Genomic DNA, 27,209 nt, shown 5'->3' with positions numbered 1-27,209 from the left:
TCGCCTCTTTATAGAAGTGATGTCACGCTCTGCATGTTACAAAGAAAGCAGAATGCACAAAGGCGTCTGTCCTGTCACAGCCCATTGTGGAAAACATACCGATGAAGCACCGACACTGCACTTCCTTCTATAAATATAAAATAACACCTACTTACAGAATACATCACCATCACCATGCCAGTGATTCTATAGTATTTATATTTAAGCAATATCACACGAGTGCTGTACTGCTGGATATAGCGTGGTTGTGATGCTGCCGTAGGCAAGAGGGCACGGCCCGAGTGCCGAAGGCATCGCTATATCCAGCAATACCGCACGGCCTCGATTTATTATCAACAGATTATGATTGGTTTGTTTATGTAACTTGTTACGTTGCTCCACCAACACTTATCCTTCTGCAATTGGCGAAACTAACTGGCGACCGAATGTTAGCGTTATTACCCCGGGTGAAATAAGTTTTCAGTTGTTTTTTAAACTATGGAGGTGGTGGACAGTCCTGTAAATCTCATAAGTTAGATGCAGGATATACTGTACAATCCTTTTGTCCACACACCATGCAGTGCTTTTCGTCAGCGGTTTTTAGAGCAATTTAAAATGTAGCCTTGTGTTAAGAACTAGTTAGCTTTGTAGCTATACTGTATATAAAATAACACTGATCGTTCAGAGGAAATAAAAACAATTATCAAGGAAAACATGTTGTCTAGGGTGACATAACGTTATCAGATATGATCTTAGTTTCAGTTGTTTCTGTGATGTACTGAAATATAATTACAAGCACTTCATACGGTTTAAAGCTTTTATCGACAATTACATGACATTTATGCAAAGAGTCAGTATTTGCAGTGTTGGCCCTTCTTTTTCAGGACCTCTGCAATTCGACTGGACATGCTCTCAATCAACTTCTGGGCCAAATCCTGACTGATAGCAACCCATTCTTTCATAGTCACTTCTTGGAGTTTGTCAGAATTAATGGGTTTTTGTTTGTCCACCTGCCTCTTGAGGATTGACCACAAGTTTTCAATGGGATTAATATCTGGGGAGGTTCCAGGCCATGGACCCAAAATTCCAACGTTTTGGTCCTTGAGCCACTTAGTTATCACTTTTGCCTTATGGCACGGTGCTCCATCGTGCTGGAAAATGCCTTGTTCTTCAAACTGTTGTTGGATTATTGGAAGAAGTTGCTATTGGAGGGTGTTTTGATACCATTCTTTATTCATGACTGTGTTTTTGGGCAAAATTGTGAGTGAGCCCACTCCCTTGGATGAGAAGCAACCCCACACATGAATGTTCTCAGGATGCTTTACTGTTGGCATGAGACAGGACTGATGGTAGCGCTCACCTTTTCTTCTCCGGACAAGCCTTTTTCCAAATGCCGCAAACAATCGGAAAGAGGCTTCATCTGAGAATATGACTTTGTCCCAGTCCTCAGCAGTCCATTCACCATACTTTCTGCAGAAGAACAATCTGTCCCTGATGTTTTTTTTGGAGAGAAGTGGCTTCTTTGCTGCCCTTCTTGACACCAGGCCACCTTCCAAAAGTCTTCGCCTCACTGGTGCAGATGCGCTCACACCTGCCTGCTGCCATTCCTGATCAAGCTCTGCACTGGTGGCACTCAGATCCCGCAGCTGAATCCTCTTTAGGAGACGATCCTGGCGCTTGCTGGACTTTCTTGGACGCCTGAAGCCTTCCTTACAAGAATTGAACCTCTTTTCTTAAAGTTCTTGATGATCCTATAAATTGTTGATTTAGGTGCAATCTTAGTAGCCACAATATCCTTGCCTGTGAAGCCATTTTTATGCGACGCAATGATGGCTGCACGCGTTTCTTTCCAGGTCACCATGGTTAACAATGGAAGAACAATGATTTTAAGCATCACCCTCCTTTAACATGTCAAGTCTCCCATTCTAACCCAATCAGCCTGACATAATGATCTCCAGCCTTGTGCTCGTCAACATTCTCACCTGAGTTAACAAGACGATTACTGAAATGATCTCAGCAGGTCCTTTAATGACAGCAATAAAATGCAGTGGAAAGGTTTTTTTGGGATTAAGTTAATTTTCATGGCAAAGAAGGACTATGCAATTCACTCATCACTCTTCATAACATTCTGGAGTATATGCAAATTACTATTATAAAAAACTTAAGCAGCAACTTTTCCAATTTCCAATATTTATGTAATTCACAAAACTTTTGGCCACGACTATAGTTAAACGCCTAGTGGTATTACTGTCCACTATCACCACTCATGGAATGCCTCTCAACCGATTGCATAACTCAGTTAAAACTATTGTATGATAAATAATACCATGTGGATTTTTTGCAGCACTGCGTGTGAATCAACTGTTATTATACTATATAGATAACGCATTATACAGTACATGTATTTGCAATAACAGTATTGACCAGTATTGCGTAGCTTAAGGCGTGTAATCCACAAGACCTCTGAAGGCACGTGCTGCAGTATCACATTAGCGACAACAGATTCCTTAAAGTTGTGAGGTGTGGTCTTCCTGAATCTGACTTTTTTGTCACAGATGCTTAATCTGATCGGATTGTGATCTGGGAATTTGTAGGCCAAGTTATCATCTAGAACACTTTCTCATGTTCCTCAAACTGTTCCTGTGTGACTGGGTACGATCCTGTTGTGCCATTATAATGAGATTCTTCACTTCACTTGTTAGTGGATTTAATGTTATGGATGATTTTTGTAAAGTTTAACCTGAGATTTAAAAAGTCTAAACATATATTTAAAAAGTATACTGTATATATATATATTCGTGATTGTGCTATAAAAAGACATTTCTTGAACAGGTGTAACCACTTGCTCTACAAAAAATATGTTTTGTCATCATTTGTATCATCAGCGTATCTAATGCGTCATGTAAAAATAATGTATTTTAGTTATTTAAGGAGCACATATTATAATTTTTTTATTAGCACTTCAGAATTGTTTCAACAGCTGTATTACGAGGAAATACATGTAACAGACTTTCTCTTTTCATATTCTAGGAGAAGAGACCAGCAACAGAGAGATAGGAGACACAGACATGGAAGGACCGAACGACAAGACCAGACCTCCCCCTCTGGAAACAGAGGAGTGGGACGGTCCAAGTAAGTGTCCTTAACAGACTTGAGTGGATCATATAGAATACAGAAAGAAAGGAAAAGAAAAGATTTTATCTGCTGTATTGATACCCAATTTATCATCACTTGACAGCTACTATCACTTGACAGAATTTTATACACTATATACAAAGTAATATAATATTTTTGTTGCATACACAGCACATGCATCTAAACATTGACTCCAACAGAAACAGTCAATACAAGTGAACAAACCCAAAGTGTGCAGGTTTGACGGTCTCGGATCATTTCGCTCTCGCTATCTGGCAAGGTTCAGATGACATCAGATCGTCCCTGGCCTTCCTTCAAGCATTTAGCCCATTAGCTAACGGCTAGTAATCACTTGTAAGCAGCCCATTATGACACAGTTTAAATGAATCCATCTGGGATCAGGGGATTTAAGCCATTCAATGGCAGGGCATCTAAAGATATCCTTGACAAGGTAAAACTCGTGAGCGGAAGCTTTTAATGAGCGCTAAAATTAGCCATCTTCGGCTGCACTCATATAATTCAAGTAAGCCTTGCCATTGTTGCACCTTATAGACCAATTAAAAGGAATAAAAAAACGTATGTAATGTACAGAAATGATGAACAGCATCATTGGTGTTCGGTTAGGTTTGGATTTGTTGACTGGGGAAGACAGAGCATATGATTTACATCATGTTTTTACTAAGCAAATAATTCAGGAAGCCCTCATGCCCTGTGGATAGGTCATCGTGGAAGAAGCAATGCCATCCAAATGTGTCATCATCCAGAGATCATCAGCCAGCTAAATGAATAAGTGTCCCCAAACACTTTCCCCCCTTTAATTTTGTCCCATCTTTAAATAAATCTTGCAACTAATCTTGAAAAGAATTTAACGAAATGTTGACTGTATGAACATCGATCAATTTTCAGTAAAATAACTCACCTTGGTAAGCCCAGGTGGCCAAATTGAGAGAGATAAAGAGAGAGAGAGAAAGAGAGAGAGAGAGAGAGAGGTCTGTAGAAATTCTGACACTAAATGCTCCAGTGATCCAACAAGCGTCCTAAATTGGACTAAATTGCATTTTGAGAGAACCTTGTATAGACCATTGGAATGATGGACTTAAATTAACTTATTATCACCAATGAATTATAAGAGAAGTTAGCAGGGTTGAATGGAACGGATTAAATGGCTTCGCTCCAAAGCTTTATTGCATGTGTGTGCTCTCACATGTGCTGTGCTTCCCCAACAGAAAGCTTACGCACACACAAAAACATATTTATCGTTTCTTCTTGAGGAATCTCATTTTGCCATGCAGATTTTTTCCCCGTTGCTTTCTCAGTGGGTTTGAAGAAAAAAAAAATAGTTCTATCTTGTTTTTTTTTCTCTCTCTCTTCTCTATCTTCTTAAAAGTCACTTCATCAAAGTGATGGATAATGCATCGAACAAGATAGGAACATCAGCAATTATTGCTCGCCAGTGGCGTCCGGTTGCCGGTCGGACCAAATATGATTCTCTTTTAATGCATGTGACCTCTACAATTTATTGCAGGTACATACAGTTAAAAAGAAGAAGGAAAAAAAAAAGTAGATTCCAGCAAGTTGGTACCGGGAAGCCCCCCTGGGGGTGTGTATTTTTTTTAACACTGACAGTGAATCAGTGTTATCGTTCCCATATCAGATAATGCATTTATCATTAAATTTCACATTTGCATTTCAATCTGAGGAAGGAAATGAGCATTGGCAGCACACGATAAGAGCACAGGCGACGGCTGGTAATAAAGCATCTCTGCGATCACGCGTCAGGCAAGGCTGAGGGGGTCAGGCCCACAACTACAGGGGCCAGCGAGAGGAAAGAGAAAAAGGAGGAAGCATCACGTCCAAAGCAGGGCAACTGCAAAAACTGTTTTTTCAAAGAAAGACAGATGGATGTGTTGGTGTGGGTTGTAGTAGGGTAATATAGGTACTAGAGAAAGGAATAGAAAAGAAGCTTAAACTTTAATTTATAGAAGAGTTGAGTTAGTCTTTACATTTTTATGAAAATTTATTTTATTACATGGGAATTGTAATAATTAACGAGGTATAAAAATCTCACTGATTAGCAGAACTTATGTCTAGGGCACATGTTTTTAATTCATGGCTCTCTGTTGGATATGTACCCAACAAACAGGGAAAAAAGCCTCACTTACTCTATGATTGTTTTTTGTATGTAGCTTGTACTGTATTTAAAGCATCTAATTCTTGGTGATTCGATGCATCGCATTGATGTAACTATAGCACAAACTTCTGGTTCGAAATCCAACAGCATGCTGCACTACACAAATCGGTGTTGGGAAATCCTTGTTTTTGCTACACATACAGTGTTAACTAACATACATTGATGACAAAATATTTTTTCAGAAAAGTGCAGTGCTAAGCAATAATATTTAGTGGTTAAACATAGCAAAACAAAATAAATATATTAGCAAGACACAATAGAAAGCCATTACAAATAATAACAATAATGTTTCTCCATATACAGACAAAACACAGCGTCTTGTAGACTAAACAGCTGAGGTTTGTTTTAGGGTGCAAACACTTTGTTTGTAACATACTTAACTATCAAACTAGCTCACTACAGGTTAGTACCTTGTAAAACTGTTTTGAGCTCAGGTAGGGTTCCCGGCCCTGGGGAGAATGTTGGTGCTTTCTCTAGCCCAGTCTGCTATGTGTCTGCTCTCGGTGCATAGTTGGATCTGAAAATCCTTTCCTAGATGTCATCAATATTTGAAAACCGCTTTCAATTTCAACCAAATGTAGCAGGATCTCAGTGAGAACAGCCTCGGGTACAGAAACAAATTGCATGTTTTCAAACATTCTAGGATTAGACGCTGTTTGGGGGAAAAAAAAAAAATATATATATATATATGTTCAGGCACTTTAGCACACTGGGCTCGCTTTCCAAAAAATTATAAAACAACAGCTTGATCCTGAAGTTGAACTTTGTCTTTGGCAGTTAAGATAATTGTTAGACTTTTATAGTTTGCGCAAAGCACGGCCCAGCGTCTGCAAGCAGCTCCACCGGCTTTTATCACCGCCACGGGGCCGGAGAGTTATTTTAAACTAATTTGTCAAATCCGTTTCAATTTGGACTCAGTGATTTCACTGATAGTACAGATGCTTGTCCACATTGCCGATAACCTTGTCGCATTACACTGATAAGATCTCGTCTGCATACCCACAACACAGCAGCAGCTTCCCCTCCTTTCCCGCTTTCATCGGCACACGTTAGTGCCACAGACCAGCGGAGGATCTTACCTGCCCACAGTTTTTGGCGATAATAGAATGGAAATGAGACTTTCTTTTGTTCTGCAACAGAAAACGGTCCTTTTCGCGTGAAAAGGAAATCTCAGAAAATGACAAAATTGTCTTTCACACAGGAGTACAGTGCATGGGCATTCATCTTGGTGCGTAATAACCAAATTTACTTGCACATCGCGTCTGTGCTGAAAGAACATTTCCCCCTTTTCATCGTTCCTATTGTGCCAGAAAAAGTCAGATGAGCATGTTATAATTTGAATAAAGTGGAAAATCAGACAATCAAATATGAACATCTGAAATGACATGACTTCCTGTGCAAAGCGATTAAAAGCAAATTTATTTAGTTTAAGACAGTCTATCCTGTTATCACTCGCCTTTGTGAGCATTCAGATACCGGAGAGCTCCGGTTCCTTTTGTTATTCCTCAGCTTAAGTTAGACCAGGTGCGATTACGATCGGCGAAAGATAATTCTTAATCACTTTCCAGAAGGCTATCTGAATGGGATGTATAATGGCCATTACATCTAAAAGACGGAGGCTTTCTTAATGAAGTGACTTTGACCAAGTCCACCTGCTGTGAAGAATCCATTAAAACCCACTCTGCAATTTGTCTTTGGTACTAAAAAACAACCGAAAGCCTCTCATCGCTCTAATTGAACTTCTTCTGTAATCACTTTATCATTATGAATGCTGCCTTTTCTCCTTTGCTTTGAATTCTTCGGGGTTCTCTTCCAGCGTTCGTTCGCAAATTGCCTCTGTTGTCGAAACTATGTAAGATACGGTTCCAAAGGGAATGCTCACGCTTTGAGAACATCCCCGTTATGCGATGTAGACTGGTAGAACACCCATTTAGCTCTCGCCGGAGATGTTAGCCTTATCTGCTTGCCAATCTCGCACTCTTATTTCGCCTCGTTATGGATGTTTGCAGACTCGTGTATATTAGTGGTGATAGCCTGTACAGCAATTTGCTAATTATCATGGACTTCTTTGATACATATCTTGACATACTCCTCAAGGCAGAAATTAAATGGGGAAGGGGAGGGTGCTAATGAACTGCTGATCATGCTAATCTCCAACAAAAAAAGCCCTGAAAGTCAAGTACAGTACAGAAATTACACTAGTTCTCATTATTAAAAAAAAAAAAAAAAAAATCACTTTGTTGAACGGACTTCCCATTATAAATTAACAATAGCGAATTTAAGGTGCGTTCTCATGATCTCTTGAGATTCAATCTGAAGGCCCTGGTTCAAACTTAAAGTTGGAGTACTGACTCTGTGTAGTGTCACATAGTTTTCATGTTCAAGTGGGTTTCCTCTGATTTCTCCGGGTCTTCCCGAAAACATTTGGCTTGGAGGAAATGGCTTCTCTCAATTGCTTGTTGGAAATGGGTGGGTTTGCATGGGGGCCTGGGATGGACCGGCATGTCCAGTGTTCCCGGGATAGGCCCGTCAGTATAAAGAAGATAAAGTAGCTACTGAAGACGAATGAATGAAAATCTCTCTACTGTCAAGTCAAATAAGTGTAGATTTTTTTGGTTTTTTAAACCAAGACTAATTGAGAGAATAAAGCATGGTATCATGCAGAAGGATTTTGGCCCTTTAAGAAACAGTTGGGTTTAGAGAAAAATGGCTTTTCTATCTTTCATTCTCCCAAAAATTAATTTTGAATGGTCAAGGTATCTGGATCATCCAGCAAGCATTGAGTAACCCACACCTAGAGCTTATCACCCCACAGCCAGATTTCTGAGCTTTACAAACCTCTGAGTTGATGAATCTGTAGCCCATAGAGTCTGTCTGGCCTGGCCTGACTCATCTGTATGTGCCAACTGGGCACTAGCCACTGGTTTTGGCCTGGTACATGGACAAAAGAGCCAAGGAGTATCCTTGGATTTGCATTCAGTCTCTTAGTTCCTACCAATCAGGAAGCATCTACCACACCAAAAAAAACAAAAAAAAAAACATTTTCATCCATTTCCCCAATAAGTCTAGTTCACAATGATCTGACCCCTCATCACATCATACATGCAACAATAGCCACCCAGCTTTTAACACACACACATGTCCTGCTACTGTAAGTGAATTTGAGGAGCAGATGGCCGTGATGGTTGCACCAGGTGCCTCCACAATTGTTTGCGTTCATCTCACTTCTATTTATATCATGCCGAAAAACATCCGGGTATAAATATTTGCATAGAGCCTTTGGGACCTTTTTTTCTTTTCTTTTCTTTTTTTCATTTTCCAAAAGGATGATCCATACGCCAGTTGATTTATCCCACCCCTGCAACAAACAGATGGCACTTAGTGGGTCGATGCCTCTAGCATGAAATTCACGTTGATATTTTAGGAGATGACATGATGGCGCAGGAGGTCTAGTAGACCTTTCTTTAATTGCATCGTTCCCAATACCAGCAAATTGCCAGCTGTCTCAAGTTGTCTCTTGTCAGTTTTGAGGCGATTTGTAAAATTGGTGATTGAAGTTGATTAACATATTTACACTTAAAGGATCTTTCTAGGTACCTCTTTCAAGACGCATGCGATCCACGACCAAAGAAACCCAGGGCCCAGGAAGGTGTTTTTCCCCCCCACCATTCACAAGTTGGCTATTTTCTCCCCTTTAATTATTCGCAAAAGTCTGTTAAGTCAGGGTGTCGTCAGAGGGGAACGTGTGGCCCAGATGCAGATTAGAGACTCCTGGAGATGAGGGTGTAAAAAAGGATTTAATGGTAGGATGGATTAGAGAAATCCTTGTAACAATGTTAAATAATTATAGTTCCAGCTGAGATCAAAGCGCCATTGATTGAACCCCTCAAGCCTTTAGCACATAGAGAGAACGAGGGACGGAGAGCGAAGTGGAGGCGGGGGAAGTGCGTGGCGACTGAGCGTAAAAAAAAAAAAAACTCTTGGAAAGCGAAGATCGGTAAAGTGCCGATCAGCCCGGCCGAGATGTGCGACGAGAGGCCCGACGATAACGCCACAACTCATAAGCGAAGGTTGTCAGAACCGCTTCCGCTGATACCTAAAGCGTTTTAAGGCGACTTATAGACAGGGATTTACACTCAGGGATTTTAATGTATGCAAAGCGGCAAGTCGGAAATGTAGGCTTTCACTCTGAACTTGTTTATTTCCAGCGTAATCAGAAAGCGGTGACATGGCTCACTGCCACTCGTTCACCCAACGAGAGCGTCTTCTTCATGGCTTTCAGTCGTCTTTATTTGAAGCTTTCTTGGCCACTCATGTGAGGATAGTGTGTATTGTGTCAGTTTAGATTGCCATGACAAAAGAGTTTAGCATTTACTGTGAATCAGCATACTGTATGTAATGTAATGATGCAAAATCCTGCCTAAATTATATTTTCACAAGGTCCTAAGTGCGAAATGCCACAAGCAAAAGCACAATTAACAATGAAAAACAAGAAGAAATAAATACCTCCATATGAGCTTGCAGCATATACTTTTACTTGTTTTTTTTTTTTTTTACTTTTTATGATAAAGAATAATAAATACTTCCTGCTTCTCAAAATACAGCACAGTGCCTGACTGGGGCGATGAAATATGCAACAAGAGATTAGACAAATCACTCGGCTCGCCGTCTTAAAGTGCCCCGATTCGAATTTAGCCACTGATCCGATACACTAAGAGGCTTTAAGAGAAAACTTCATGCTTGTTAGTTACGGAAGCAATCTGAAATACAGCTAATGCACTCTGAAGGCACTAAACGCAGCCGCAATTATAATCGAAACAAAGGTGCCGCTATATTCTACTTCATCACAAAGCAGTGCGTTATGATACAGTGTAAGCAGCGAACCTTTTTTATTAGAAGCTATTTATAACTGAAGCACTCTAACTAGTTGCATTAGCCTTGTACGAGACTGAACAGCGAGGCGTTACGTCTGTAGTGATTTTTGCTGTCAACAAGGCAGCATGTGATTTAGTTCAAGAGACACATTCCACGGTTTAATACATGGTGATATTTAACACAGCCGGGTTTCTGCAGGAGGTTATTGTATCGGGTGATTAGCATTTGACTAATACTATAGAGAGCTCACATGTTTTTCTTTTTGAAGATTGTTGTCTAGTTGGCGTTGTAACGGGATGAAGGTTTATAGTGTGTGTTTAGCAATTGCGTTAAGATATAGCTGGGCTGGACAGATTAGTCTGGGCTGGTAGAATTTTGTTTGCAGTTTCCAGGTAGACAATTATCTTAAAGTGAAAATGAAAAAAACTAAATGAAAGAAAAAACCCTTCTCTTTAGAGATTAGGCACAAACCAAAAGTATACATTTGGTAAACACTGTATGAAAATAGATGTTCAGATAATATCTTTTTAATGCTATTCAAGAACAGATTTAAAAAACTTTGTTAGAAGAGGATAAAGTCATAATCGTGTCAGTTTTCCTAGTCTTATTCTGTTTATTTTTCTTTTTTTTTCTTTAGGAGACTAATCAGCATTTTTTTTTTAAAGGGCACCTATTATGCAACATCCAGATGCACCTATACTGTGTACAAAAACAAACATGAGGGAAAACAAATTGTAGTTTTGTTTCCGCCGGGGTTTAAACAAGCCACTTAGATTTCCCTCTACACTCCGTAATGTGACCTCATAAAAAGAAGATCTCCTCCCCGGGCTTGATGCTCAGGCTTGGGGCGTGGCTTAGGAGTAGCTCATTTACATAGACACTAAAACGGCACATATGGAAGAGGAGCATAAAAAATAAAAAGCAGTAGTTTGGGGGTATTTCAACAAGAGCATGAACAAAGACACATCTGAGACCTGAGTTAACTTGTTGGAGAAATTGTAAAATATGGAACCTTTAAAGCAAGAAACATCAATTGGATGTGTATCTAGACAAGATTTAATATATATCATAAAATATATTGTAATACTTTAGAAATATTATTTGTGCTCTGTCTCTGGTCTGATTAGTGAAATGCGCGATTCGAAATAATAATTAATCTAGATGTGTTGCGTTTTTATACGCATCTGACTGTAACTGCTAGACTCCATGCAAAAATTAATAAATAAATAAATAAATAAATAAAAAAAAGATCGAAAGAGAGAGAGAGAAAAGAGGAAATTTGAGGACAAATGGAGGAAATGCTTCTTCCTCTGTGGCTTTACTGAAGGATACGTGTACTGCAGTGTGAATAAACACATTGGGTTATTAATCACTGTTATTATCTTTAACATCTAAATGACAATTGATAATAATAGCAATAATAATCAACAATAAGGAGTAATAATGGTAGACGTGGTAAAGAAGCGAGTGTGTGTGTGTGTGTGTGTGTGTGTGTGTGTGTGTGTGTGTGTTGCGGTATTCAATTATGCAGTTTCCATTGGCATATTAATCATCTTTTCACCAAACACGCCGGTGTTAATTAAAGCAAAGCGCGGATAAAGACGTGTTGCCGGATCATCACTCTGTTTATCGCTGCTCACACAGCCGCAGTTAAGTAAATTCAGCCCGCAAGAGGAATTTCAATGCCTCGTCCCACCGTGTTTGGTAATCTGCATATGCGTGTGTATACGTGTGTGTGTGTGTGTGTGTGTGTGTGTGCTCCTGAATGAAAGAGAAAGAACTTTTTTTTTTTGTATGTGTGTGTGAGCATGTACAGCTACCTGCTGTGCTGGAATAGTATGTAAGTGGGAGAGAGAAAGAATGAACATGGGACTAAAAGCAAAAACGAGAGACAGAGAGTGGGCATGGTAGTAATTTTTACACAGTCTACTGGCAGATCTGGAAAGAGAAGTCCAGCCCACTGGCAGAAAAGACGAATTGTGGGGTAATTAGTAGCAGAAGACCGATGAGGCGTCCTGCTTCGTTATCATTTGAGAGAGAGAGGAATGGCTCTGAACCCGAGTGTGTGACTCAGCCTGCCTGCTGTCAGAATAAACACAATCTGAAATAGATATTCCGTTTATTGTTTATCTATTTATCATCATTTACACAACCAGAATTTCCACAAATATGCTGTAGGGAAAACATTTTATTTTATTTTTTTCAGTTCACTGATATTCAACTTTTAGGAAGGGGAAATTTAATTATTTGAGTGGAGATGAATGCATTAGTTAATGGTTACCTTTAGAGATTAATGCCTCAGTACTCGCTAAAGCAATACAAATAGTGTGTGATTGCACAGAGGTTTATTTAATGTTTCAATCTGGCAACTTTATCTAATAGATTTAAAATTCAATAATGTACAAGAGAAAGCGAAGCCTTTTGAATGGTTATGAGGCACAAAGCAATTTGATTAGTTGCAGAGAATTTAGAGGCGGGGCAATTGTACATTTTGGAGGATTTTTTAGTAAATAAAAAAACTTGCGTGTACTGGCAAAGCTGAGCAAAATTAAGTATATTGTGAGTTTTGGAGTGTAAAGTTGTCATGTGACTCTACTACAGGGGGAAGTAAACCAAAAACGTTAATTTAACTTAAATACCCAGTTTTAGCCAAAGACCTGCTGCTATTACGGACATAAATTAGTACTTGTATCGAGCGAGTGTAAGACTAAACTGCTTCTGGCCAGAAATTAAAGTCTTGAACTCTCAGAAATGACCAAAATGAATTTCCCTAGTAGCCGAACATGGCAGCCATCTTGGCAGAGCGTCTGAGCGATTATTGCTCATTTGACTTTATAGTTATTAACATATAACATTTGGCGTTAACATCTGATTAAAATGATGTAAGTATTGTGTGAAATTTAGCAGAGGATTTTCTTTGTCATTTTCAGGCTATAGTGACAAACCCCAATCGCTCGTGTTCTTAAAGGTCCCATATTTTCTTTAACAAGTTAACGCAGGTGTCAGAGGTTCCCTAAAGTGTCTGAATAATGTTCCAGCTGAGATACCCCTTAAATAATGCATTTTTTCTTACTGCATTCTCTCTTAATTTCACTCCTCCACTGAACATGACATTTGAGTATCTATGTATATGAGCTACAGCTGAGACACGCCCTCCAGTGAACTGAGCAAGCTGGGGGAGGGGCATCTTTTTATATGATGTCACAATTATAGTAAAACATCTATTTGGCTTGTTTAAGCACCTGTAAATAAAAAATGGGAAAAAGGACAATAATCTTGTGATTGCTTAATTAATATACACATGCAATGGAGACCTATCTGAATGTTTAAATATGAATAAAAAGTACATATTGTATAAAAAGTTAATTTTGTATAATAGGTGCCCTTTAGTATTTCATGCTCGGACATGTCAAATTAATTTCTGACTTCATATAAGTAATTGGTCCATGATACAGTGTTATTTTCTTTATAGTGTTAAATGTTTTATATATTTGACTCTATTTCATGTTTTTTTATTTCACAAAGCAATTTGCAACAAAATGTATGACAGGAAATAATAAAACTAATTTTTTTTTTCTTACACTATTGAGATACTACACTATAATACTGCACTATTTTTACTACACTATTAAGATATTACACCTTGTTACTACACTATTGATATACCACACAATTTATACTACACAACAGAGATACTACACCATTATTCCTAGACTATAGAGATACTACAATATTTTTACTTCACTATCGAGATACTACACTATTTTACTACACTTTTAAGATACTATTTTGCGTTTTAATTTTTTTCTTATTTTTAATCAAGACTTGTTTTCATAGCTGTCAAAAACCTACATTGTTTAGATACTATACTATTTTTACTAAATTATTAAGATAATGCACTACTTATACTGCACTAAACAATTAACATACTACACTATTTTAAAACACTATTTTAACTACACAATAAAGATACTATACCATTATTACTAGACTATAGAGATACTACAATATTTTTACTTCACTATCAAGATACTTTACTATTGTTACTACACAATTAACACAGTACAAATCTTTATTTTTGCTATACTAGAGAGGTACTAGATCCTACTGTACATTGTTTTTACTAAACTTTTGAGATAAAGCACGATTTATACTACACTATAGAGATACTACACTATTTTTACTACTCAACAGAGATAATAAACTTTTTTTCCAGTACACTATAGAGATACTACACTAGTTTTATTATCATTTCTTTTTTTCTTCTTTTTTGAGCAAGGCTTGTTTTTTATAGCTGTCAATGTAAAAGCCTGAACCAAAACAATGTGAAAACTCTTTGAGCTCTGAACTATTCCAGTGGATTAGATTGAGGCTTTTATTTTTTTTCAGATGCAGATACCTGTATGATAGAGAAAATCCCTCACAGCTAAACGATTTGCCCAGATCTAAATTTGAAAAAAATTGAGACATTGATTCATTCCACCCCCAGGAATTGAGGAAGCCAAATCTTGTTTCTAGTCTACGTGTGTGTGTATCTTACATGCTCTAACTGTGCTTGATGAGTTTCCTTCAATGGTCCAAAAACATGCTGTGTAAGCTGATTAACCTACAGTATAACTAACTAACTGAGTTCCATGGGACGGGCTCCAGGCCCCTCGTGCCCGAGCACTGGACATGGGGTATAAACAATCAATGGATGAATAATCGAATCAATGATTGCTGTCATTAGTTTAAAGTACAGGCGGATTCAAACTCTTGAAGTAGATTAAGATAAGCAGGAAACATTGAGGTGTGTGAAGTGATTAACATGGAAGGAACGATAGTAGATAGTTACTGAGTAGAATATAGATTTGCTACAGTAATATAAACCAAAATGCATGAATGGCATTAATGAATATTTAGACTTTTTTGGCGTCTAGTCACAAAGATGCCTGAAAGCATTCAGATTTTTCTCATATTTTGGTTGAATAACTGGAATAATAACTTTGCACCAGATGACAGATATTTGGTCTTTGTACTGATTTTTAATATTTTATAACAAACAATACTGCTGATGAAGGATTTGCAAAAATGCCAACTTTGATGTGAATCTGTAGTGCTAAATACAGGAAAAAGAAGAAAATAATGAGCTGAGGAGTGTGTGTGTGTGTGGGTGTATACGTAGATCTCGTCTCTTTTTTCCTTTGCTCCCCATCTCTGTCTGTCTCTAGTCTTCTTTCTGAGGAGGTGAGTAAAGTGAGGATGATCCAGAAAGTCAGTGTAGAGAAGACAAGAAAGGGTTACAGCTGAGGAGGAGGAGGAGGAATGTGTGGGCAGGTAGCGCTCTCCTTCCTTCTCTCTCTCTCTCTCTCTCTTTCTCTCCCCTTTCCATCTCTACCTCCCGACTTTATCAGCGGCTTCACTTACAGGAGATCTTCGTGGTTTGAAGCACCCGGCTGCATCTGCTGTCTTCTGTCTTTCTCACCGCACTCACATTCGACCCACACGCAAGCACACACACACACACACACATACTGCTGCAGATGCTCATGCACACTATCAAACTCTCATACCAATGTTCTTTTACCTTGGAATTTTTTTTCTTCAGCGTTAGCTCGTTAAGCAAAACGCGGCACAAGAGGCCGAGGCTTCAAAAAAGAGAGGGAGGGGAGTGCAAAAAGAAGAAGAGAAAAAGAAGAAGAAGAAGAGAGTTGGAAAAAAAGGTCTACGTAACAATGCCGGGGAAAAATCAGAACATTTTCCAGCGAAAGATGGGCCATTTCCAAATCCTTGTGCCCTATCAGACAAATTAAAGTAAATCAAGCATGAAATGAAGCAGGAGAGCCTGGAGATAAGGCTCCTTTAAGTCGTTTCCAGATTAGGATAGAGCGAGAGAGAGCGAGTGAGAGAGAGAGAGGTGCATCTGCTCGCCGCCAGCCGAGGAGGCTAGTTTCCCATTTCACAATAGCAGCCTGTGTATAGGATTACTTTCCCCTGTCACTGACATGAGGGGAGCAGGAAAGGAAACACACACATACAGCGCACACCTACACACACTGCACTCATGCTCACGAACATATCCTTAAATGTTTCGTCTCAAACTGCAAGGTTTTTTTTTCTTTAGCAGGGTAGTTTATGACAATGTACTTTACATAGAAAAGTAAAGAATCCTTTTGCTTCACCTTATGATCAGGCTAACTGCACTTTCGCCTACAGCAAAACATCCCTAATATGATGGATGGAAGCACTTACAGTTACTTAAATAAAGCCTCATGGCTTCATTTGTCAGTCTGAGCAATATATATATTGTGTAAGTTCCCCCACTGGGGCAGCTCTGGCCCATCAGGGCATGACTCTACAAGAAATCTGGGGGTGTGATGTTGCGTCTGGCTCCTGGACATTAGCAGCAGATCCTATAAGTGCTGTAAGTTGTAAGGTTGGATCTCCATGGATCAGACTTATTTGTCCAGAACATTCCATGGACGGCCAATCAAACTGAGATTTGGGGAATTAGAAGACCGGATCAACAACCTTAAACTCTTTGCACGATAAGCGCAATACACGGCAGGCTGTGGTGGACTGAGTGTTCTGATACTTTTCTGTCATAGCCAGCCTTAACCTTGTTTTTCAGAGATTTGTGCTGCACTGGCTTTTTTGTGGGATCGGACCGAACAGGCTGGCTTTTGCTCTCCGCAGGCATAAATAAACCTTGATTCTGTCACTAGTTTACCAGTATATAATTGATAATCAGTGTTAGTGTTCTCTAATACCAGACATCACAATAATTATTAACAAACGGAGTGGAAAGATAGATCACTCGGTGGCCATTCTTGCAGTTATTTCCAGCTTCTTCTTTTCAGTCACTTGCCAGAAACAGACCAACATCATGACCTTTCAGACAAGGATTTGAGTTGCTGATAAAACCTGACAAAACTGACATAAATAACATGCATGACCTGAAATACAGTGTAAATGTGGTAAAAAATATATGACCTGGATATACGTTTTTTGTTGCTGTTTGTTTGTTTATTTAGTTTGTTGTGAGCAAAGCTTTGCTAGAGACCTGGTCGGCAACGGGATCGCGTAAAACGCCAAAACTAAGTCACGTACGCTGGACGTGTTTTTGAATCCTATGATGATTTATGAAGCTAAAAGAATAAAAAGTGAGCGTATTTTTAAGTGTGATCAGCTGATCAGGCTCGAAATGGTATTTAACTCGTAGAATTTGCTTAGCCTGTAGTTTATGTTAAGTAAAAAGAAACATCTTATGTAAAGTAAAAACCATTAATAAAATTTACATAATGGAAAACCGATATCACATCAAATAAAAGAAAAATTTATGTTTATAAAAATAACAAGATTTAAAAAAGAGATGTTTTAGTTGTTTAGAATTGCCGAAAAATATGTTAAATAATATAGTAATATGAATATGTTGAAAAATAATAATTTTTTATTGTTTAAGAAACCTGAGTCAAGTCAATCTAAATGTCCTGACTGTGACTTTACAGTATACTGTATAGGAGTGTATATTCTTGAAATGTTCTTCATGTGTCTTTAAAGGTACACTTTGTAATGTGTGCCTCCATACCTGCAGTCATACTAATAATATTAATACTTATCTTTAAAAACAAAGTGGTTTACAATATAATAATGCAATGTTAAATAATTTTTTTTTGGCCAGAAATGTGCTCCGTCCTCAGCTGCTCAACCTGCCCTCTTTTCTTTAGGAGGTGAATCATGAGGCATGCTTAGTTTCAACAGAAAGAACAGGGTCAGGTGGGGAAAGGGAAAGGTGTGGTCAAACCATCACTGTAGTTTTTCAGACAAGCAGCAGACTTTAAAAAATAACTAATTGCTGCTTGGCATTATCATGCCTACTTCTCTCTGTAAATAAGTAACCTCTGTGAAGAACAATGTGTTAGAAGTGTAATTGGCTAAAAAGATATAGTTATATAAGTAATGATATCTTCAATACAATATTACTTGCCATAGACCAGAACAAATTTAATCACACTTTCCATTTACCTGCTGGATATTGCAAAAAGATTAAAATCATATCTGGACCCTTTACACTTTGCCTGCTGCGATTAAAGGTTTTGTATCTCTGCACTTTGAACCCTCCATAGGTTGCCCAGTGATTAGGAGCATGACCTTGACCTTTTAAGACCCTGCCTTAGGTTTAGCCCCTCTATCAGCCCCATCTCCAGCCGTTTAAAAACTCCTCTTGGAAAAAAAAAAGTAGGTTTTCACGCCGCCCTTATCCTAAACTGGATGAGAGGAAGAAAAAGAAAGGAGGAAAAAAAATCCTTAATCCATCTTATCTGTTGACTGTCAAACTGCTGGGGCTAAGACCTCGTCACAAAAGACAACTAGGTCAGGAGAGACAGGATTGGACTGGAGAGCTGGAGAAGCTGTAATTGGCTGGCGGAGAAGGATGAAGGGAGGCTAATGACATGGTGGAGTTAAACCATACCTGTAAACACGTACAAAAATGTCACCAGTGACAAGCCACAATATGCAATTGCATCATTAGACTAATGTAACAACAACAACAACAATAATAATAATAATAATAATAATTACAATAATACAAATAATACTATGTGAAATATTAAAAAATATTAATATTATAAATGATCACTTAAAAGACAATTGAATAATAATAATAATAATAATAATAATAAATAGTAGTAGTAAAATACAACTAATAAAAATACAAATTCTAAAGTAAATATATGCATGTAAAAATTATTATATTTAATAATAATAATAATAATAATAATAATAATAAAATAAAGACAAAATAAGACAATTTTATGTGAAGGTATAAATTATTATTATTATCATTAGTACTGTAGTAGTAGAAGGAGGAGGAGGAGAAACTTACTGTATAAGAAACTTGTAGAGCAGGTTACAAAATTGATTGTAAAAGTAGATTAGGATAAATAATTTATTCGGAATAAATGAGATAATAATTTGTAATCTTGTTATATTTCTCTTCTCAGTGGGCTTTTAGATCCTAATGTTTTAACATGCTTAATGATCGTTAACAAATTTCTAAATAGTGCAATATGTTTAATAATTGTTTATAAGGTTCCTTAATATTACAGAACCACCTACACATTTTTATGGTTCAGCTCTTCAGTCTCTGCGCTTTTGGAGCTTTAGCTTCGACTCAATCATCTTGTAGCTGAAATCAGATGTACAATCGCAGCCAATCGAAATGCATGTGTGCTTCTTCCTTATACATATACACATTGTTAGTCATTTGTGCTGACAGCTGAGAAGAATTATATCCCTCACAAGCACTCTGAATATGTTACACTTCTCCGATAGTCAAATTTGTTGGTGGGGAATGACTGCCTGTCCTCTAGATGACGCTTTCGATAAAGTGTCTCGTTTTTTTTGCTCTCGTGTTTTTTTTTTCCTTTTTTTTTTCTTCCATCGGCATTGTGACAGACCAGGCGAGATGAACGCTTCTGGAGATTGTTGTCAGGATGTCTTTGCCAAGGCTTTGATCGAAATGAACTCGGGAAAAACAGGGCGATTTGATTTTGTTTAGCGCATTTATGCCAGATTATATAATGGAAGCTTTTTTACGTTTCTCCTGCTACAGCAAATAAAACATACTACATGTAATCATGTTGAATGCTATATTGTACAGTTTTAGACAGTCAGCTGATTCATGAGACAAGCAGCAGGATGAAGAAACCACATTTGAACATACCTGCTACTTAAATATGCTTCAAATCTCTAGTGAATGGAGAGACACATAATGGGACACGCTGCTATAAGAATATCATCAACAGTGAGATGCCAGTTATCAACCAGAAGCGGATTGTTTTTTGCTTTTATTTGTATCATACCAAAAATCTTAAATTCATGATCCTCATTGTACAGTACCAGTCAAAAGTTTAGACACACATTCTAGATCAATGTTTTTTGTTTAGTAATTTATTTTATACATTGTAACACAATACCGGATAATAAAAAAAAACTACATATATGGATATAATACATATGGAATTGTGTAATTAGGTACCAGTTCAGCTGTTTTGATTTGTTTTTACCAAGTGCATTTGCAAAACCCATCAAGCACCATGATGAAACTGTCTCTCATAAAGACCATCCCAAAAATAGCAAGACCAAAACTTACCTCTGCTGCAAATTAGACATTTATTTAGAGTCACCAGCCTCAGAAATCACCAATTAACAAACAGCACCTCCGATCAGAGCTGTTACGAAGGATTTACAGAGTTTAAGAAGCAGACACGTCTCAATATCAATAGAGATTATTGCATATTTTGGACGACTTTAGTATTGTTTTACAGTGTAGAAAGAAACAGAAATCTGGAAAGACCATGGAATTAGAAGGCGTGTCCAAACTTTTGACTGGTAGTGTACTTTATGTCGATTTATAGTTACCAAACAAGTTAGTTGCAGAATATCCACTGTAAACAATCAGTCTCTCTCCAGCATTTTTTTCTTTTTCTCTATTGATATAATGAGCTGAAAATGAAACAGCCTTACCTTTGAAGCTCTGAAACTGGAGAAATCTTTAAAAAATGCCTCCAGAAAAAAAAAACTTCTGCATATCGAAGCTGTTTATATCAATTGTTTGCTTTACAAGTCTTTGTATGTGTCCTGTTGTGGAAAATAAAATGAGTACAGTATGTAAGGCTCCCCAAAATGATCCTGTGCCAAGCGTTTTTTGGATATAAAGCACTTTTGAACATGGTCCAGAAATTTTTAAACGATCGGCCAGGATAGGATTTTACACATTTTGAATTCTAACTTTCAAAATAAATGTTTCGTGACTGTTGGTAAATTTATTTAGTAAAAAAAAATTTTTTTGATAACATTATTTTGTCATTACATGGGTAAGTCTAATGATTGCATATTCAGCTTTTTACCAGATTATAGGAAATAATTTAGCTACAGTAAGTAAATAAGCAATTTGAACATGGCAGTGTCATATCCACATGTGTTTTTATTGCCTCACTCCTCCATGATTTGTGACCTTCCCTGGTTTACCGTCATCCATTTACTCTTCATGCAGCGACGCAAACTGATTTTGTCGGCAATTTAATTTTCTCCAACTTTCAAGAGAATGTTCACATATTATTCAGTCAGCTACTGTAATATTCTTCTTATGCACTTCACAAAATACTGTTAAATCCTTCCACGATATTGTTAGACAATTCAGACGAAGCTGTGCTGCCTTTTACAAATGGATTTGATGGTCAAAACTTACTCAGAGAGATAGAAATTTGAGTTCAGCAGAAGGATTTTGTCAGAGATAGCAAGAATAAAGAGAGAACGGGCTTGGGTGAAAGTGAGAGAGAGAGAGAGCGAGAGGGAAAGAGAGAGGGAGAGAGAGGTAAAAAGGTCCTTCTGTGTTTTAACACAAGTGTCTGAACAGGAGATAATGGCGAGACTGTGGGATATAAATGATGCATTTGCTTCTCTCAGCCCCGATAATGGCGGTTTTGGGGAAAGGGGGGGAAAGTTCATCGCTCTCTTATCAAAGCGCTCTGACATTTCTCCTTCAGCTGTAAAATTTCATATCGCATATCTCGAGCTCGAAGGCCCTTTTTGTGGAGCAATACGGCACATTCCATTTCTGCCCCATACGCTTTGGACACTATATTAATTTAGGGCCCTGTTTGGCCTTACTATAGTGATGTTCTCGATATCTACAACACCATTTTCACTTTTTCTTAGGACTCTTAGAAATTGTTAGAGATCTGTGAGGTGTTTTAACATACTGCTGTAGCCTTTAGATTTGATTTATGTGTTCAGTTATATATGAAAAAGCGTACAATTAATTTTCTTTTTTTTCTTTTTTATGGGTTCTCAAACCACCACTAACAATGAAAAAAAAATACCCTGGACCACCACTTCAGAACAACGTTATGGACATGCTATTTTTATGCACCACTTAAATTAAGGGTTGGTGACAATTCTGTTATGCATAAAATGTATCACTAAACATAATATAGATTTTCTAATGTCTACAGAAAAAACGAATATTTTTTTGGTATTTACAATTTTTTATATAACAATTAACTTTAAATAGATGGAAAAAATAATATTTTAAAAAATATATAAACAATATCTTTTAAAATATGTGTATTTTTAATTATTATAAATGTTAAATTGTGCACATAAATCGTAAAGCTTTTTTTCATAGGCAATTTATCATGTCATCCCAGCCCTAACAAAAAAAAACTCCACTTTAAATACATAGAGCTTGTTTATATCAAATTGCAGTGTATGAATTTCTAACAATATTTATTGTAGCAAAACAAAAAAAACGATTCAATAAATGAATCATTATAATTTATGACCCCCAATTTAATACCACAAATTATATCAGATTGGTTCTGCAGAAATGTTAAGAATGTACATTGCAGCTTAATTAGATTTTGTTCTACTCAACATTGGAGCAATTAGAGCTGTAGTGGTATGCAAAAGACACAGTTCAGTACCTACCTCTGTTATGTAGTCAGAGTTCAGTCCGTTTTAAGTATAGCGAAGTAAAAAAAATACATTTTTGTATTATTTTTTATTCTGACTTTAGCTTGTGAACATAAAAACTTGTATAAACCTGTGAATGTTGGAAAACACGACACAATTCCTTGAACACACACATCCTTCTTTCTTAAAAAATAGTATAAAAAACAAAGGTCCTTCGTCTCATGGTGGTGTACTGGTTAGCAAGGTCGCCTCGCACCAGGGTTCGATTCCTGGCCAGGTTCAATTCCCGCCTCCCCGTGTGCATGGAGTTTGCATGTTCTCCCTGTGCATGGTGGGTTTTCTCCCATTACTCTAGTAGATGGTCCCAAAATGGCCTGTAGTGAGTGAATAAGTGTGTGTACAGTATGGGTGTGTGACCTGCGATGTATTGACGCCCTGTTCAGGATGTACCTTGTCTCCTGGGATAGACTCGAGGCCCCCGCGACCCTGAATACATGACTGAGCAGTATAGAGGATGAGAGAGTGAGTGTGCGCCTATGTCTAAGTATCTAGTTGCTAAGTTGTTTAAGAATTATGACAGCACTATGTATAGCAAATAATGTCATCAAGGGGTTAATATGAGGGATATTTAAAGAATATAATGTTATATTATTTGCACTTTTTGTTACTGGTGATGGCACTTAGTGATTCCTTCTTTCTCGAAGGAGTAAATCTAGCGAATGTCTTTCATGATGTAAAATACCACCACACTCTTGCACACAGTTACAACATGGTTGCACACATCATCAGAAATTCACCAAATAAAACTTTATCCTGAAGTTCTGAAGAATTCCGTTCAGATTCATCAACATACATTAGAGACAGATTCGTTTGTAAAATCTAAAAGTCAATATATAGTTCACTGTTTTTTTTGAAGAAAAATATACAGCATTTGACTGAGTTAACTGCCTAGCATGTTGCTAATAAAGCAGGAATCCCCAGTTTTCTTCTTTGTCCGTCGGACACACTAAAGTCGGAAATGTTGTAATCCCGCGAAGAAATTAGTGCTTGGGATGTGACACTGGATTTTTGGGACACAAGTCTTAAATAAACTTGTTCATCTGACTTTTCATCTCTGAAGTGATATTTGAATCGTTTGCTCCTCGTTCTCAGTGATGCGCCTCCTGTCCCTTTAATATAATTTACCTGAATTAATGGAGAAAATCCGACAGCGCTAATTTAAGCTAAACTGCATTTACTCGGATCAGGAACCGAACGTCTTGTACCGAACGGTACGGATTTGAATGTGAATGTATCACTTTGTACCTGCCTTCATTTTTAGTTTCTTCTTTAATACTATTAAAAATAAAAATCAGACAATATATAGGGGTGAATTTCCATTTTAGATGAAAAATATATCACTTCTGCTTTGTTATAGATTAAGCGTAAAATTAACGGCATTTAAAAAAAAAATACAAAACAAGCTGTTAATAAGCTAAGTTTCATCTCATTCTAGCCTTTACGATTTTTAATTTTGCTTGTTTGTGAGATTGTAGTGAATCCCAATCCTATTTTTTCAATTAGGTAGCTAACTAGATAACTCGTAGCTACTCATAATACAGATACAGTACCAACAGCGTAGGGTTGAGCAATCACACATTTCCTCCAAAGCACATAAATCCAACCTCTACATCTTTTCCAACAACTCAAAGAGCTAAACACTGATTAAAGCGAACTGTCTCCTTCTACATGCATGCACTCACAGATGCTCATGATTGAGTAGCGTCATTGACAGTGTAATTGACCGTATTTCCCTTCTGGTCAATTTTGCTCCATGGATGGTTGTAGCATTGTCATGATTTACAATCGAGGTTTTCAGATGATGGTGTGAATCCTGGTCTGTTGCATCACTTAGGAGCCAACACAGTTAATTAAAACAAGAATCAAACAGGAGTCCTGATTTCGACCTTTTAATACGAGGTGATCATTACGGTCCTGATGTTATTGTATGGAAATCTGTAAAACCTAAATGCGCCATATGTCTACTTCTATTATTGCTGCCTTTGTCAAGCAAAAATAGCAGAATGTCAGTAACCAGTATCGTTTTCTGCCAGGGCAGTACCATCAGGGAATCCTTATTGGGCCTTTAATCTGTCTTTTTGTCTACGAAGTTCCATGTCATGTATCTTTGATTAAAAAGCTTTAAAGTTATATCTGTAGTCCTTAATGTATCTGGTATGTTGCTTTAAATTATTTTAAGGTGCATATGATACCATTTTGTGACACCAATCTAGATAGAAATATAAATAAGCTGCCGTTTTAAGGTTCCATTACTGTACAAATGTTGTTTAGTTTTCTCGTGACTCTTCATGAGCAAAAAGTCCTACATGTCAGTCCTACACGACCTTTAGGACATGTAGGTCGTTCTGAATATGCATTTATAGTATATTATTATTATACCACTTGTGTAACTGCAGCGATGGAATAATTATTTTTAAAAATGACAACCCCTTACAAACCATTTCACCATTAACGAAAAAGCAAACAGATGTCTATGTGGAGCATCTTTTTGAGGGCGCTATCAAGAAGAGCATCTGCCCCCCCAAACAAAAGGGACATTCATGCCTCAGCCAAGTATCTGCAGAGGGAAGGGGCAGGCCTCAGAGAGGAACGACATATGATGATCTTATCAAGTGGAGGAGGGGAGCGATGAAGGGGTTTAGGGGTGGACCTGAGAGCTTGCCCTTTGGTCAAATTTTCAGCTACTCTTTGCCAGGATTGTGGCATTTTTGTACTAGGTGTGGAGAGAGCCGGAGTGGTGAGAACCTGTAATGCACTAATGCAAATGATCGAAATATAGCAAAATAGATTCTGTGTATCAACATTATTTTTAATGTTTTTTGGTTTATTAGAAATATACGTATATTATTTATGAAAAAAAAGGCATGTTTCTTTGTACCATTGTACAACCATTCCATTTATACAGCACAATCTTACGGGATGATTAAATTGTTAAGCTTTCTAAAAAGCTTTTCTAAAAAACTCTTTATTGAGTCTAACCAAACACGTAACCCATGACCCACGACCGAAATTTTCGTGGACTTTTGGATAGACTCTGCCCAGATATTGTACAGGAAACTACATCAGGTCATATTTTTGTAGTGGTGAAGGTAGAACCTTACAATCACCCTTAACTTAAATTAAAGTCACAACATTGCCTTGTCTCTCAATTTTACAAAAAAAGTTACAGATTTCTTTCATGGGGTTCATTCATGGTGTGAATGCAGGTGTTACACATACACATAAAATACGACCCCTGTAAATATGCTAAACTCAAGTCAAAGTAATAACCACATAAGATCACTACATCAAAAAAGATCTTTACTAGTTGTACTCAGGATTTTTACAGATAACGATGATAAATAAAAAAAGCAAAGGTGGCTGTAACCGTTAGTCAGAGTCGAAAAAGATGTAATCGTCCTTGCGCCTTGCCCTAGGTTTAACCATTTCTTAGCTTGACTTGTTTGTGAGATGGTGTTAAATCGGTAGAATATCATTTCCATAACCACCTGAACAGCCTTAAGGAAAATATCCTGCCAAGAAATGCCCTTCACATTCTAGCTCTAAATGGTCCAGTGGTCAGAGTGAGCAATCTTGTCACGACTATTTCTGACCTCAGCGATCCAGTGGCCTACGCCACATCATTCTTCACGGACTCACGAGCTTACATCTCCAAACATGCAGACACGCACAGCTCTGACCGCACATGCTGGAGATAAGATGCCGCTGGATGACACCACTGTTTATCCCCTCGCAGTGTATCTGGAATGGTGATGGCTGTCTGGAAAGCGGCAGCGTTTTCCCAGCCCTTCCATGATGGATCAGTGCGGATATTCTCCTGCCGTATATCTCGATCTCATTATCCATAAAGAGACGACATCTAAGCGCTGGTGCCGAATGGAGGGACGGAGGGAGGTGTTGATTATGCGTCCCAGGGGCTGGCTGTGATAGCGCAGTCTCCTCTCGGGTCCGTTTCGAATCCACAACAGCTGGGAGGAAGCGGCCTTGGAACAGCCCACAAACGACTGGCAGACGATCACAATCCAACTCCAAACACCCTCCTGCTACACACACACACAGCTCTAAACAGATGCATGGATACACACCAACCACAGCAAGGGCTGCACTGGAAGTGTCAAAACGAAGCATGTGTGTGTCTTTTAAGGCCAGGAGGTCTCATCAGCATTGGGACATACTCGCAATCAGGAAGTGTGGAGAAGTGTTTGTGTATGTACTTTCGCAGTAAAATCGAAAGAGATGCTTAGTAATGATCGGGAACCTTCCTATTTATAGCTTCGTTTTGTACACGAAGGTACAGATTGCGCTACTGAGCTTGACTAATCCTTAGAGATTTAAAGATTCATATCTCTGATGTTTGATAACTGACGCAACTTTTATCATTTATGTGAGAAGAGCTACAGTAGACCAATGCTTTCCATGTGCCTTCCAAGTTGCTCTATGATCTATATAAAATCAAATTTGTTTTATAGTCCAGTTGAACATTATACTGCACAGTAAACAACAAAACAGT

At 37.9% G+C, this 27,209-nt stretch overlaps 1 protein-coding gene across 1 annotated transcript in view; it reads left to right on the top strand.

Moving 5' to 3' along the window:
* The window catches only part of zfpm2a (zinc finger protein, FOG family member 2a), a 160,727-nt gene that overhangs the window by 63,673 nt on the left and 69,845 nt on the right, over positions 1-27,209 (top strand). The window contains exon 3 of the mRNA XM_053488358.1: positions 3,010-3,111. Within this exon, the coding sequence (XP_053344333.1) occupies positions 3,010-3,111 (102 nt within the window). The remainder of the gene's footprint in view (positions 1-3,009; positions 3,112-27,209) is intronic.

This window comes from Clarias gariepinus, chromosome 26 (genome assembly GCF_024256425.1).
Source record: "Clarias gariepinus isolate MV-2021 ecotype Netherlands chromosome 26, CGAR_prim_01v2, whole genome shotgun sequence".
Lineage (NCBI taxonomy): Eukaryota > Metazoa > Chordata > Actinopteri > Siluriformes > Clariidae > Clarias > Clarias gariepinus.
Note: the sequence above shows the minus strand (reverse complement) of the source record. Positions and strands in the feature narration are given on the sequence as shown.